Below are 15,934 nucleotides of genomic sequence, written 5' to 3'. Positions count from 1 at the left end.
GGGTACTGTGTGGATGGCATGTGATTGTGATTGCCTTTCCCCAGACAACGCAACGCCCCTCACCCCCCCCCCCCCCCTTTCTTGGCCGCCGCCGAATGGGATTTAAGGATAATCGGCCGGCTTTGCGCAAGCTGTGTCTGGTCTCATTCTTGCTCTCGACTCCTTGTCCCTCGTCTCGTCAAAGGACTCTCCCTCTTCCGTCCCTTCCGCCACTTCCGCCTCGAACTCGTCGTCGATTCCTCCACGTCCCCATCTCATCCCCTGCCTCTCGTCGTCTTCTCATCGCCCCTCCATCGCTTCTCCATCCCATCTTCATCCCTTCTCCATCTCATCTCCTTCACCATGTCAAAGACCTTCACAGCAAGCGACGTCGCGTCGCACAACCAACCCGACAACCTGTACATCATCGTCGACGGCGACGTCTACGACTTGACCAAGTTCCAGGATGACCACCCCGGTATGCCCCCCTTCCCTCGACCCTCGGCCGCCCTCGTCGGCACCGGCAGGCAGTCTGGGAGAGCGCTGAACTGACGGAGCGGTGGGCATCTAGGCGGCAAGAAGATCCTCCAGCGCGTGGCCGGCAAGGACGCTTCCAAGCAGTTCTGGAAGTACCACAACGAGGGAATCCTGAAAAAGTTCCAGTCCCGCCTCCAGGTCGGCTCGCTCGACACCAAGCCCAAGGCCGAAGCCAAGGCCGAAGCGAAGAGCGTTGTCGTCAAGCCTGCTGCTGCGGCGTCGGCGCCGGCGAGCCACGGCGGTAGCGACGAGCCGCTCGAGCCTTTCGGCCACCAGATCCCCTTTGCCGACCCCTCGTGGTACCAGGGCGTACGTCTCGTCCACCCTCGTCCTGTTTCCACCCCTCCCCCCCCCCCAATCTCCCGCGTGCGCTGACGGTCACGATGCAGTACTTCTCCCCCTACTTCAACGAGACGCACGCGGCGCTGCGGACCGAGGTCCGTCAGTGGGTCGAGACCGAGATCGAGCCCTACGTCACCGAGTGGGACGAGGCCAAGCGCGTGCCCGAGGAGATCTACAAGGAGATGGGTCGCCGCGGCTACCTCGCCGGCCTGCTGGGCATCAAGTATCCGACCGAGTACGCGGCCGGGGTCCGGTCGGTGGATCCGGCCCGCTGGGATCTCTTCCACGAGATGCTCGTCACCGACGAGCTGTCGCGCACCGGCTCCGGCGGCTTCGTCTGGAATCTCATCGGCGGCTTCGGCATCGGCTGCCCGCCCGTCATGAAGTTCGGCTCCAAGGCGCTCAAGGATCGCATCATGCCCGGCATCCTCAAGGGCGACAAGCGCATCTGCCTCGCCATCACCGAGCCCGACGCCGGCAGCGACGTGGCCAACCTCACGTGCGAGGCCAAGCTGAGCGACGACGGTAAGCACTTCATCGTCAACGGCGAGAAGAAGTGGATCACCAACGGCATCTGGTCCGACTACTTCACCACGGCCGTCCGCACCGGCGGCCCCGGCATGAACGGCGTCAGCCTGCTGCTCATCGAGCGCGGCGAGGGCGTCAGCACGCGCCGCATGGACTGCCAGGGCGTCTGGTCCTCGGGCACCACCTACATCACCTTCGAGGACGTCAAGGTCCCCGTCGGCAACCTGCTCGGCAAGAAGGACAAGGGCTTCAACGTCATCATGACCAACTTCAACCACGAGCGCATGGGCATCATCATCCAGTGCCTGCGCTTCTCCCGCTGCTGCTACGAGGAGTCGGTCAAGTACGCCAACAAGCGGCGCACCTTTGGCAAGAAGCTCCTCGAGCACCCCGTCATCCGCCTGAAGCTCGCCCACATGGCCCGCCAGATCGAGGCCTCGTACAGCTGGCTCGAGAACCTCATCTACCAGTGCGAGCGGATGGGCGAGACCGAGGCCATGCTGCGCCTCGGCGGGCCCATCGCGAGCCTCAAGGCCCAAGCGACGGTGACGTTCGAGTTCTGCGCCCGCGAGGCGAGCCAGATCTTCGGCGGCCTGAGCTACTCGCGCGGCGGCCAGGGCGGCAAGGTCGAGAGGCTCTACCGAGACGTCAGGGCGTACGCCATCCCCGGCGGCAGCGAGGAGATCATGCTGGACCTGAGCATTCGCCAGAGCTTGAAGGTGGCCAAGGCCATGGGCATGAAGCTGTAGGCACGCCTCCTCCCGCCTTGGGCTTGGCCCTTGGCACGCTTGGCTGGCTGGCCGGTTGCTGCCAGCTTGGTAGCTTGTACGTATACCGATTGATGTAAGGTGATGACTTGTATGCCGGGGCCTGTAACTGCAGTACCACCGTAGGCGTGCATGCAAGCACAGCGTAACTACTGCACGTACTTAAGTGCATGCAGTGCCTGTGCCAGGTACCAAGTACAAAGGTAGTATTAGGTATTATCGTCCCATTGCATTGTGCAAGAGCTGCTTTAGTAGCCACTACTGAACTTACTCCGCACTACAGGGAGGGATGCCCCGTAGTAGGGTTGGTTCTGCGCAGGGGTTGGGTTGTCGTTCCAGCATTGCCTACTCCGAGGTACCATCCACCTGGTTGAATGCCACCCCAGCTTGCCTAAGTAGGTACTAGGTGCCTAGTATTACTTAGTACCTAGTACTAGTAGTCAATAGTACCTAGAACGATAGTAAGACCTACAGCAGTAGGAAGTAAGTACTAGGTTAGTAAGTAGATGTACGTACGGAGTAATTACTCCGTACTACGAATACATATTACAATCATGTGAGGAGCCCAACAGGTACTCTGTATATGTACAAGTATTATTATAGTTGGTCATTACAGAGGCACGGAGCAAGTACATGTTTGGCATCGATACCTGGTGGCACCTTTTATGCCACGAACGTAACAATCTTTTCATCGTCCTGCTCGGGTAATGAACGCATCACACCCTCTTCGGGAGACGGCGCGAAGACGACGGTCCTGTGCGCGGGATGCTGCAAATGGCCAGAGCCTCAGGTGAAGGACCAGTCCAACGGGATGGAAGAATGCAATGCGCGTTTGATGAAATGCTCACGCGCCCAAATTCCCAGCTCCCGGTATTAACGAGCGAATTAGTAGCAGTGTACATTCTAATACTTGTGTTTACTTACTATCTGGCCAGCGTAATAGATACCTGCAAACAAGTGTCTACTAACGAAAACAGAGTACGGAGTACATACTAGCAACATTAGTGCTGGACTTGTATACTTGTACGAGCACATTATTATTACCTAGTGCCTTGGATACACCATCATACATACCATCTGCGGTACACACGCATACTATAGTATACCTGGTAATTCCACCATCAGCGCATGTGTGCCTGCTGGTTGTACTTGCAGCACAAACACATCTATTTGCACATACGGTACTTACATTACCTGCTAGTACACATACTGTACTTATTTCCCGCACCCAGGTACCTGTGTTCACACCCTAAATTCGAACCTATACTGTCGGTTGCTACTCAAGGCCGCTCCATCTCACCGACGACGGAGAATTGTGCACCTGTTCGACTGCAAGATCAGAACAAAAGGCCCCAAAGGACATCTGCGTCTGGCCCTGTAGTGACCGGTCCTCTCAACGTCAGGAAGCTCTTCATTTAAGCTTCAACGCAAAGTCCCAAATTGCCAAGTTTCAAGTTCCCATGTTCCAAACGGCCATGGCCACCCAACCCCGCGATCACGTGACCACCAGAATGGCTTTTGCGACGCTGGCTTCCATCCGCACATCGTCAACCGTTCACCATCGGCACGAAATTGGACTCTGCCCTGCCGCTCAATCAATCCCTTCTCCAACACCCACAGGAAACCAACGACCAAGCTTCCTTCCACCCACTCTATCCGGCGCCCCGTGCCCCCCTCCACAACTACCTTCCTCCACAGTCGCGCACGCAAGACCACATAAGCCATAAAGCCCCCGATCGTCGACGAGTGCCCACCGCCTCCCGACAGCCCAAGGTCGGCCGCAGCGAGGGAGAAAAATAGGATTGCCCCCGAGGTCGACGGTGAACTCTTCTTCGCGGCAGTTTTGCAACCACACGATAGCCACCTCGGCTAGCTAGTCCGCGGACGGAAAACAGAGTATCGCCACACAAAATGTCGAAGCAGCTGGCAGATCAACTGAGGAGCACCCAGCTCAGGTCCGTTCTTCAACCATCGTCCCCCTTGTCCCCGGCATCGGCGTCGACCGTGTGCGTGAGCCTGGGATGGCCTTTGCTGACTGGATCGATAGCGATTCCCCCCCCGCTCCTCAGAACGATGATTGGAAAAAGAACCTGAACATCCCTGCCCGGGACAACCGGCAACAAACAGAGGTGTGCAGCTGCAATCCCCCCCCCCCCCCTCCCCTTCTGTTGCCTTTCCCTTCCGCCGTTCCCTTCCGCCTTTCCCGTCCCGTTCGCCCTCTCCTTTTGTGCCTGTGCTAAGCAGCTGGCTGCCCTGCAGGATGTCACGAAAACGAAGGGCCTCGAGTTCGAAAATTTCGCTCTCAAGCGAGACCTGCTCATGGGCATTTTCGAAGCCGGTTTCGAAAAGCCCTCTCCCATCCAAGAAGAGGCCATCCCCGTCGCCCTCACTGGCCGCGACATCCTGGCCAGGGCAAAGAATGGCACCGGCAAGACGGCCGCCTTCGTCATCCCCGCCCTCGAACGCATCAACCCCAAGGTCACCAAGATTCAGTGCCTCATCCTCGTCCCCACACGCGAGCTTGCCATGCAGACCTCCCAGGTCTGCAAGACCCTCGGCAAGCACCTCGGCGTCAACGTCATGGTCACCACGGGTGGCACGGGTCTCCGCGACGACATTCTGCGGCTCCAGGATCCCGTCCATATCGTCGTCGGTACGCCGGGCAGAATCCTCGACCTCGCCGGGAAGAACGTTGCCGACCTGAGCGAGTGTCCCATGTTCATCATGGACGAGGCCGACAAGCTTCTGTCCGTCGAGTTCACCCCCGTCATCGAGCAACTGCTGCAGTTCCACCCCAAGGACCGTCAGGTCATGCTCTTCTCCGCCACCTTCCCCGTCTCCGTTAAGGACTTCTCCGACCGAAACATGGCGAGCCCGTACGAGATCAACCTCATGGACGAGCTTACCCTGCGCGGCATCACCCAGTACTACGCCTTTGTCGAGGAGAAGCAGAAAGTGCACTGCCTCAACACTCTCTTCTCCAAACTGCAGATCAACCAGTCCATCATTTTCTGCAACTCCACCAACCGCGTCGAGCTCCTCGCCAAAAAGATTACCGAGCTGGGTTATTCCTGCTTCTACAGTCACGCCAGAATGCAGCAGCAAGCCCGCAACCGCGTCTTCCACGATTTCCGCAACGGCGTTTGCCGCAACCTCGTCTGCTCTGATCTCCTCACCCGTGGCATCGACATCCAAGCCGTCAATGTCGTCATCAACTTTGACTTCCCCAAGAACGCCGAAACCTACCTCCACCGAATCGGTCGGTCCGGCCGGTACGGCCACCTTGGCCTGGCCATCAACCTGATCAACTGGGACGACCGGTTCAACCTCTACAATATTGAGCGAGACCTCGGTACCGAAATCCTCCCCATCCCCCCGAGCATCGACAAGAGCCTCTATGTGTACGAAAACCCCGAGTCCATCCCTCGCCCCATCTCGAACCTCCCGAAGAACGCGCAACAGCCCTCGCAGATGCTCTCACAACAAGCTCCTCTCCAGGCTCAACCACAAAGTAATTGGCAAACTCAGAACGGTCAGCAGAACGGTCAGCAGAACGGCTTCAACGCTGGACGCGGCCGCGGACGAGCACGCGGCGGTTATCGTGCCCGTGGAGGCGGTGGCGGCGGCGGCGGCGGCGGCAGCAGTCGCGGTCGCGGCCCCCGCGAGGCCCAAGCCTAACCTCTCCTCTTCCTTCTTCACGAATGACGGCGGGGGGTGACGAGGTGAAAGGGGACGAGGCGAGAGGCGAGAGGCGAGCTCGACATATTTTCTTGTTGGAAGTGGAGCTGATGTCGATTTACGGTTGGATTGTACATTATTCGCACATTTTGGCGAATCGGCGAATCGGCGAACCACATTTGATTTCCCGATGGATGACGACTACACACGCCACCTCGACCAGGGGAGGGCTTGTCAATTACTCCGCGAGCAGACACGATGGCTATGTGCCCTTGGGACGACGGACCCCGCGGTTTTTTTCTAACGTTGTCTTCATCCTTTTCGATTTGAGCTCGTATCTCGAGCTGCATGGGCGCAAACGGTTGTTGACTTGTACCATACCCCCGTTGGCTTCGGGCCTTGATTGTGCCTTCCCCTGCGAGATCTGGGGGTGATCGGGAGGAGAACTGTTCTTGGAGCGAGGCCCGCAGTTTCAGGCATGAAATGGGGTCACGACCTACTACAAGTCATGACGCAAACGGTTGAGCTTTTGCGGAGGCGAAGGGGGGGAGGGCCGGGGGATGGAATCCTTGTGGCTGTTGCATTTGCAGGCGAGCTACAGGTGCAGGCGAGGCGTATCAGGTTTTACTCACCCCATTTTCTGCATGCTCTCCGCTGCGAGCACTGTTCAGCGGCCGGAGCTGGATGGGAGTCTCACAGAAGCGGGTCGATACCACATTACGATATCACTACGTTGCGCAGAAGTGCCGGATCGGCGACGAGTCGGACGATGGAGCAGGCCTCTCAGTTGACGGAACAGTGGCCGAAGCGCGTGTTCGCCCCGCTTCGAGTTTCTGAATTCGGCCGACGAGGCTCTTGGAGATTTGTGGGCGTTGCCATGACGCCTGCGGAAATTTGGACCTCGATGCATGATTTCGAGTACCTACATTTTGACGAGCTGAACATCGACCAGGAGCAGCAGGCCGGTCGGATGGGATGTGGTGGAGGGGGCCTGGGTTGGCTTCCCAGCAGACGAAGGCTGCCGAGGAATGCCACACTAAACAAAAACACTATAAAATCGGAGACAGAAGCGTCAGTCGATATGGGGCTGCTTTCGAACCAGTTGAGACTCTTTGCTAGGACCCTGTCTTGACGGAGCAACGGTTGCTCTGCATCCACGGACTTTGAAGGGTTAGCGAGAGAGTTTGGAGCTGATGGGGTAGCCGCTTCGTCTGAGCAAGGCATAATAAACCACAAGTTCTGTCTCTACAATTCTGTGTCATCTCTGCTATCGTGATATCGTGATGTGACTTGAGTTGTAATTCTACTATCTGATAAAGAGTGGTGCTTACGGGCATTCTGGGTCAGGCATGGGATTAAACGGAACTGATGTACAATCATCGCATTGGGTTCAAAGGGTTTGAAAGTCCATGCTTGTGGTCGTCTCAGGAATGTCTGATAGCAGGTGAACAGGCATGCCTTATCATTGACATATTCGTTCCTTATCCATCGCAAAGCCGATATCGTGGTTATTCATCATCAAACAAGCTGGGCTACCCAAGCTTCCTACTTTCCCATGCTCGGGGATGCCGTGTTGGATGCCGAATAACGACCTGCAAACGAAAGCCAGCCAGAGTGCTATCGATGGCATATTGGCTCATGTCCTCGTTCCCAGAGCTTTCGAAGGCATTCAGCAAGAACAGGCAAAACACAAGAGGATGACACGTCAACAGAAATCGAGCTGTGCAGAAGGTATGCACGGAAGAATCACTCTGCTTGTTTGCGAGTGTGAAGATGAATGTCCCGAGGTCGCCACCCCTCAGTCAAGGTAGCCTCATCCCCCGCCGCCCGACAGCAGCGAGCGGTCAAAGACTCGGGGCCTCATCGCACAAGCCATGCCAAGACGGAAGATAGCAGGATGCTAGCCTTGCCGAGAAAGCACATGGTCAATGTAAATAGTTCTCCCTTGGGAGTAGCGTAGGACGCCTCGGGTTGTGTCTTGATATACCGCTCGGAATACAAAGCTGTCAAGGATGGATCTCGCCTTGCGCTTCACCTTGCCGTGCGGAAGGAAACAGAAGAGTTCAGTCATATGGTTCGGAATGCATCCTTACCTTGTGAGGGAGACTTCGCCGAATGGGCACAGACACCCACGTGCTCCCAAGAAAGGGAGGGCCGTGGGGGCGGGCTCTCGGGTTCACATCAGTGCCTCGAGAGTCAGGACCGTCCGTCTGTCACCAGCGGTTGGGTATCGTTTATCGTTCTACCTTGGGGTATATCCCAACACGAACCGCTCGATATCATGCTGAGAACGCCGGTCTGGCTCGTCGGCTCAGTCTTGTTCGAAAAATACCTTCTTCCTTCCACTGCCCCTGCTGCCCTCCATGCTCTCAAGCGCCTGGTCAATGCCCATGATGTCTAGCATCTCGACTTCCAAATCCCGCGACAAGTCGGCACTACTATCGGCTGCCGTGTTGAGTGTGTTCATGAACTCGAGTCCGAGGCTCGGATGCGACGGCGGCTGTGAGGGATCTTCTCTCCCATTCAAACCCCCCCTTAGGTCTTCCTGACCGTTCGAGAAGGGCCTCAGCCTCAGCGTGCCGGGCTTCGACGTGCTGAGATTGTACGGCACGCTGCCCGCTGTTTTGCCGCCGTTCCCATGAACGATGATGGCGTCGGATCTTTCGACCTTGGAAAACAGCCGCTTCCGTCGGTTGTCGACAACGGTGCCAATCTTCTTTCCAGGGCCATCTTCCCCTTGTCGGAGCACCACCATGCGGGATTCGCCCCGTATCAAGACCTCTACCGGAAGTCCGCCGTCCTGATCGAGGTGCTCATCGCTGCTGAAGGAACTCACAACGAGGCTCACGCCGCAGCATCGTTCGCCGAGCAATCCGGTCGACAGATCCAGAAGCTTGACCATCTTCGTAGGCTGTGCACCGCTAAACAGATTGACACCACCGCCGGCTCCTTTCCGGAGCTGCGAGTCCCAGAACCGGGAAACGGCGGGGATGATGCAAACGTGCTCTTGCCCACCAACCCACAGCACCAGGCTTTCGTCTCGTAGCATCCTTCCGTTGGACGGTAGAGCGGTGATCCGGGCACCACCACGAACGGTTGAGAGGCGATCGGCCGTGGCCGTGGTGCTGAGGGATGCCGTCGCCTGGCGGCGGGCGTGGGGCGTCATGGGCGCGAATTCACCCGTCTGGCTCTCCTTTCGTTGGGTGGCGACGCTACGCAGCGTGCTCGTTCCCTCCACGTAACCGGACACGCTGAATGAGGTGAGGGCAGCACCCCGGACGCCCGGCTTGAGTTTGCTCGACATGGCTGCCACAGATGCGGAAGGGCTCGCGCCGTCCACGTCCCAGATGCCCCACATTCCATCAGCCAGGAGCACAAATATTGCACGGCCATGTGCTATCCAGACGGCATCCAATATCGGCTTCCTCGATGTCGACGGTCTAGCGAACGGTTGGTACAATGACACGAGCCATGACCCCTGCGACGGAAACGGCCCCGTGGCATCGGGATCGGCAGGCAGAGGCGAGGTGGCGAAGTCGTACACTCTCGTCGCTTGGTGTGAGGAGACGGCCAACAGCTGAGTGGTGTGTGTCGGGTTGAAGGAGATGCTTATAAGTGGGTTTGGCAAGAACTCTGTTTGAAAGGGCTCCAGCGCTCGGTCGGGTTTGTCCTTCGGATCCAGGGGAACGTCCCATAGGAGCAGTGCCCCGGATGCTTGTCTTGAGCACGCAGCAACGACGGCTCTTGCGGATTTGACTTGCCGCTCGGAAGACTTTGGCTTGATCAGGTTCATCGCCAATCCTTCACTGTGTTTCGTCTGTCCGCCAAGGAGGACAAGTGATTCGCCCCAAGCGCCGGACCCGGCCCTCCCGGCTAAAAGGTCAGCCCTCAGCTCCGGTCGCAACTTGCTTTCGGGAGAGGGCGGTGTCAGCGGCAGTGTGATGACGAAAACATCGCTCGTGACGCATGACACGGCAAAGACTATCTTATCGCCGAGAATGGGTGCGACTGATGCGGCCGCCTCCCGCGCGGTGCATGGCGTCATGGGCATCACGGCCACGTTCAAGACGGCCGTTCCCAAGGTCAAGTCAAGCGTCTGGATTACTTCCGGGTACGGCGTCTCCTCCGCAACGTCTTCGAAATGCGGTCTGTCCTCGAACTTCGGTGTCGACTGCAACTTCGCAGGCGGCTCGTCGTCGTCGGAATCGATGATCATGACCGCATCTTCGGATGCTCCGTTTGCCTTCTCCTTGGGGGGGTCCTTCTTGAGCGGTTTCAGCCGCCGGCCGCCTCGCCATAGCAAACTGACACCATTCTCGTGACCATAGATCAGAATGGTAGCGCCCTGAGGAGACTGGACTGGGTAGGTCTGGACATCGTTGATACGGTGCGGCAAGCTGTATCTGCATGTGGACTCCAAATTTAGCGACCGCGGCGACGGGCTCGGTCGTGGCCGTTGGTTCGAGAAAACTCACGTGAATTGGGTATTCTGTGCCGTACGGCGAATGCGCGGCATGGCAACGGAGCTCATCATGGGTGCGCCGTCACGAGTCCGAGTTGGTGAGCAACAGGTTGGGAGCCTTGAGGCTTCGACTCATGCCACGGGTCGAGCAACAATCGAGTGCAGCAAACTGAAGTTGGCGGGCGCTGCTTGCTAGTGATCAACCGAAACTTTCTGTGACGCGACGCCAGTCGCCCAGCCATTGAAGCTTGGCTCGACAATGGCGGTTCCTCACGTGATCTCGGCAACACCTTGGTCCAGTGACGAGCAATCGACCCAAGTAATTACCCGCACACCTCACAATACGATGACATTTTTGGGTACTTTCTTTTGACAACTGGGCTGATTACATGGTGTGGTATCAACTGCGGTTTGTGCAGTGCTCTCTCTATTTCTACGGAGCACGGTTCGTTTCACCATCACAAGCCCTCCCTCTGCCTGCTCGGTGGACGTCGTCCCCGGGCTTGTTCTCGTCGATGCCACCAACGTAAACTTCCCCATGGTGCACAGTTTGTGACATCAATGGCGAAAATCAACCCGTAGGTACCCAACCCAACAGTAGATTCGACGTTCCATGAACTGTCGCAGGTGGTGGCGGAGGTCCAATCATCCAAGCCCAGCTCATATTGCTCGATACCTCGGGGTCTCGTAAATTGACCGCCTGATAGATATCCTCCGGCCGCAGGGAGTGATTATCGATGATGGCAACGGACATTCACCGGCGAGAAATCATTTCCTTCAAGGCTTGACGTGACTTGAATTGGTCTACTATGGCTCCATCCGTGCATCCATACCGCATCGCTCCGTACCTGGCTTCCGTGGCTTCTCATTCCGGCATATAAGACGGGAATTAAAACAGGTAGCAAAGGGAATGTGACCATGTGAGTTATGTACGAGAGACGTCCCTGAAACGTCGCTCGAACGAGGGGGGGGGGGGGTTGACTGATGCTTCAGCCTTCCATATGCCCAAAACCGCCGCTCGTCCCAAGGACCATGTTCGCTACCAGGCTTGTATCAGCGCACGACGCAGGCAGCGCGGATAGGCAACGACGTTGGCAAATCCGAGCAGCCGGCGGCCAAACTGCAACGCCCAGAGGTAGATCCATGGATAGGTCATGGCGACGAGCGAGACCGGAGGTGTGGAACAAGGGAGGGGGGAGAAGGAGCAATCGGGGTTTGTCGCAATTATCTGCAAACGTCGTTCGAGATGCAAGGAGCGGACGGTATACTGGCGAGGCAAAAATGCGCAATGAATGAACGAGCCTTCTATGTCGATCATTCCACCAGGTCCAGAAAAAAAGAGTTTCCATACGCCATTGGAAACGGAGAAAAAAAACGCCGTCAGGCCATCGGCTGGTCGAGCAACTGATGGTCATGAGCTTCATCCCAATGAACGCCGAGAATGCCTGAGGTTGGAGGAAGTGGTATTTCGAAACAGGGGTGAGTTTTATGTGTTGACAGACTGCGCGTCGAAGACATCGACGGTTTGTCATCATCGGGCTCACGCGTTAGTGACCTAGGCCGTCAGGTTAGCGCGGGTGCACGAAGCAAGGGGCGGGCGACGAGGGGCGGCGAAGGGGTGCGGGACATACCCTGAGGATCCTGCGCGAGTAGTCTTCGTTGTCTGCAATACTGCCGTCACTCATTCTACGATGAGCCAAGACGGGGTCGAGGCGAGCGTCCGTCATGGAAATGCTGCCGCTGCTGCCCGGAGGCTTGGAGCCGTTGATGAAGGCGTTGACGGCAGCATTTCGCCGGTGGCCCTCCTCGATCTCCGAATTCCGCCTCCGTCGGAGGAAGAAGAAGATGCCGCCGATCAAGGCGGCGGCACCAACGACGCCGGCAACGACGCCGGCGGCGATGCCGGCCGTGTTGGGCCCGCTCTTCTTGTCGTCACCGGACGAGTCGGCGGGCGCCTGCGTCTCGGTGGCGGCCGGGGCCTTGGTGGCTTCGTCACCGGATGATGAGGTTGGCTTGGCGGAGCTGGACGTCGTCGAGGACGATTCGTCAAAGTTGGAGACATCGACGTTGATGCCGGTGTTGAAGATGGACCAGGCTCCGGGTGTGCCGAGCCCACCGCAGGCTTCCAGATCGTAGAAGGGACAGGGATAGTTACACTTCTTGTCGTCGACGAGGGCGTTCGTGGGGGGGTAGGCAAAGCCGCAAAAACATTGAGAGCCCTTCATTCCCGCCACCCAAAAGTTGTCGGCCTTACAGACATTGTTGCAAGATCCTGTCGACATCTTGTCGGGGGCCTTGTGCATGGTCAAGTTGCCTTGTGAGGAGAAGCAGCCTTGGGACTTGAAGGAGCCGGGTAGGGGCACTTCGGAAGGATGTTGGACACCCTTCGCCTGGCGGGCGGCAATCCTGGTGCTGCGCTCGCTACGGATAACCTTGGTCGGGGGGTCGGACGCGGCATAGACGTTGGAGGCAGCCAGCAAGGCCGTGAAGGCGATTGTGTGGAGCTTCATGTTCAAAGTCTTGTCGAGGGAAATCAAGGTGATGAAGGAATGAAAAAACGAACGAGGAAGGATTATGGGAGGGAAGAATCGGCTCGAACGAGCGGCGTGGTAGTCACGACTGCCACGAGTCGAGGAGGGAGCGTACTTTGACGTCGATCGTCGGAGTGGTTGACCGGAGGGGGGGGTGCGAAGGCAGTTGATCCGCCGGCGAGGCCTTGCCTTTGGATGACGATGCGGACGACGGTCGATGACGGAGCGACGACGGTCGGCGGTGCTCACGATGGTTGCTGTTGATGCTCCGGGGGGTTGGTTGATGATGATCAGACGGACGGACGAGACGGCGGCGCTCTCGAACCCGAGTGTGAAGGAGGTGAGCTGGTCAGACAGGCTGCGTAAAGAAAAAGAAAAAATTAACGACGGCTTCAGCATCCGATCATTGAATAACAGGTCTGGTCGTTTGAACCAGGGCGATGGATGAAGATGGGGGAAATGCGATGCTGTGGGGGCAGCCGGAAGAAAGAGGGACTGACTGGAACGAGTGGCAGATGTTTTCGTGAAAGGGGGCTGAGAGGTGAGAAACCTGACGAGACGTGCTGGGGAGGCGGAGAAAGCGGTATTGGGAAAAGAGGAGAGGCAGCGAGTGCGAGAGAGCGGGAAGCGAGCGAGAACTAAGGAACGGGGGGGGGTGAGCGTGTGTGTGGGCCAGGGCACGCTGGCAGGGAGGGGAGGGTCCAGTGGAGAGGACAGGCGGGAGACGCAAGGAAATTAAGTGGTGCAGGCGCGTCTGGTTGGCAGACCTGGCACGGTGCGAATTCTGAGTAACACCATCAACCAGCCGATCCACCAGCCTGGCCCCCTGACGGCCTGCGTGTTCAGCCATCCATCCGTGCTCGCCGCGACCAAGATTCAATCTCGCCTCTCCGAACCAAAGCCTCCTTCCGGCCGGATGCTTTCTCAACTGCGGCAACCAGACGTTGCTCCTCTTGCGCGGTCGTCGGCGGATGAAGAGGATGGCTGGCGAGGGGACAGGCCACGCCTCCAGATGCACTACGACGGCGGGATTTTTGCGTACAGAACAAGTGCAGTAGCAGCCGGAACAACGACCCCTTACGAGCACGTTGCCTCCGTACGGGGGGGTGTATTCACCTGGGTACAGGTACTTGTACATGCATGCACAGCATCTGAACAGGCGCCTTGTTGTACGAGATTGACAAGTACTGTACAGTGCACACCTCAGTATACACTACTCCGTACCTGTACGCCCATCACACGAACATGGCACAGGCTATTCTCAAACCAACTAAAATGCCGGAGCCGCCGCAGGAGAAAGCCATTCGCTTCACGGCGTCGAATGAGACGACGCTCGCGATCCACTAGTGCTGCAATGCCACGGTGGTTGGTACTAGTACACTGTACGTAGACCACGTCGCACGGGTTCAGGACTGGCCAACAACGCTCACGCGTCACCCAGCAGTGCGCTTGCACCGACGACGACACGACGTAAGTACTAAGGCACAAAATGTATCCGGTACATGAAACTACACAAGATCTGTGCACAGCATCACAGCACAGTCATGAACATGGACATGTACATGTACCCTTACCACAGTGCTCGTATCCGCCTACCCTCGGACCAACATTAGTCGCTCCACCCCCCAACGCGTGTGAAAAGATGCGAGGCCGATGAACGAGGACATGCTGTAATACACACTTACTTACTTGTACGCTAGTGGTACTCCATACTGTACGTGAATTTTCCTGCGCATTAAGCGTACTTGTACGGAGCAATAATACGTGAATACTTACGTGTATCCGTACAAGAAGGTGTGCTCCATACCGCGCGGCACACTGTACTTGAGTACATGGAAGTACTCCAGGTTGGTGCATGTAAGTACACGTGTAACGTGCAGTAAATGTGTACAGTAATGTACGAAGTACAGTGCATGCAGTTCAAGTCTACCTATAATTACAAGGAGATGTACAGTATCGTACGGAGTACGTGCACTCATTTACAGTGCCCTGTACACATACCTGTGCTGTGCGCGTGCATACGGCCGCAAGGACATGAGAACATACATACAACTACAGTGTTGATGTGCTTGGTTGCACGTAAGTACACGTGTACGAGGCAATTGCGGCCACGAGTCCTATAATTCCGTACTGTACAGTACCTAGTACGGAGTACACCTACTTAAGTACTGTAGGTACAAAGTACGTATAGGCGTACAGTGCATGTACAGTATATATACGGAGTCCACCCAGACACAAGTATACTGTACTTATGTAGCATGTACAGGTACTTGTACAGTAAGCACTCCGACATGCATAGTGGTATTGCACGAGAATTCGCAAGTAAGTATGTGTACTTGTACGAAACACTCCGTATATGTACAGTGCAGTGCTTCGTGCAAGTATTTGTACATGCACCTGTTCTTAGGTGTGCAGTACTGCAGTGCAAGTAAGTATACGGAGTACCCTCTGCTGAGCACTTTGCTGAGTACTCTGTAGTACTTGCTTACATTACCTACATGTACATGTGTAGTTCTGTACCTACCCAGTCGCGCACGGTGAAGGGGGGAGACCTGTGTGCAACAGGGGTCCGGACATTGGGCATTGCAGAGCAATCTCATCGCTGCAAGGCCTTTCTCTAATAGACGTTTTCACTTCTCACCCACAACCCCAAGCTACTTTACTTACAATACAGAGTGCACTTAGGAGAACATCATGTGCTGTCCGGCTATCCATTGCTAGCATCTAGCAGAGGCCGCGCGGCTCAATTGTGACGTTTTTGTTCATGTTTACCACCATGTGTTCTTGGCTCAAGATGACACATATCACGCATTCGCACATGCATACTTGTACATTGACAAGAACAGTACATGTACAGCTAGATGTATAAGTACTGTACGGAGTAAGTCAGACCCCCCACTCATGGGCCCCCCCCCCTCTTGGGCCCCCCATTTTCCTACCTTCATCAATACAAGCTACACATTACAACCGCGTTTTTTCGCGTAACTTAATTGATTTTTACAAGAACAGCTATTCCTAGCTTATTTAATAGCTAAAAAAGCTAAGTATACCGAAGAAACGCTCTAACTAGCCGTATCGGCTGTAAAAAACGGCCTCTTGCAGTACCAAGC

The 15,934-nt window shown here is 56.5% G+C and overlaps 4 protein-coding genes across 4 annotated transcripts; 2 read left to right on the top strand and 2 right to left on the bottom strand.

Annotated features, from left to right (window-relative positions):
- Positions 1-342: 342 nt before the first annotated feature.
- Positions 343-2,135, top strand: DCS_04200 (acyl-CoA dehydrogenase; the record flags this gene model as incomplete). Its single annotated transcript, XM_040801512.1, has 3 exons — positions 343-457; positions 551-825; positions 906-2,135. 3 exons carry the CDS (start codon positions 343-345, stop codon positions 2,133-2,135), a joined length of 1,620 nt encoding a protein of 539 aa, XP_040656545.1.
- A 1,929-nt stretch (positions 2,136-4,064) lies between these two features.
- DCS_04199 (ATP-dependent RNA helicase DHH1) lies at positions 4,065-5,831 on the top strand (the record flags this gene model as incomplete). Its single annotated transcript, XM_040801511.1, has 3 exons — positions 4,065-4,108; positions 4,201-4,282; positions 4,413-5,831. 3 exons carry the CDS (start codon positions 4,065-4,067, stop codon positions 5,829-5,831), a joined length of 1,545 nt encoding a protein of 514 aa, XP_040656544.1.
- A 2,311-nt stretch (positions 5,832-8,142) lies between these two features.
- On the bottom strand, positions 8,143-10,362 carry DCS_04198 (uncharacterized protein; the record flags this gene model as incomplete). Its single annotated transcript, XM_040801510.1, has 2 exons — positions 8,143-10,228; positions 10,307-10,362. 2 exons carry the CDS (start codon positions 10,360-10,362, stop codon positions 8,143-8,145), a joined length of 2,142 nt encoding a protein of 713 aa, XP_040656543.1.
- A 1,499-nt stretch (positions 10,363-11,861) lies between these two features.
- Positions 11,862-12,803, bottom strand: DCS_04197 (WSC domain containing protein; the record flags this gene model as incomplete). The annotated part of the gene is made up of 1 exon (XM_040801509.1): positions 11,862-12,803. The coding sequence occupies one exon, from the start codon at positions 12,801-12,803 to the stop codon at positions 11,862-11,864; it is 942 nt and encodes a 313-aa protein (XP_040656542.1).
- Between the last annotated feature and the right edge of the window lie 3,131 nt (positions 12,804-15,934).

This window comes from Drechmeria coniospora, chromosome 02, assembly GCF_001625195.1.
Source record: "Drechmeria coniospora strain ARSEF 6962 chromosome 02, whole genome shotgun sequence".
NCBI lineage: Eukaryota > Fungi > Ascomycota > Sordariomycetes > Hypocreales > Ophiocordycipitaceae > Drechmeria > Drechmeria coniospora.
This window is presented reverse-complemented; position numbering and strand designations above follow the sequence as displayed.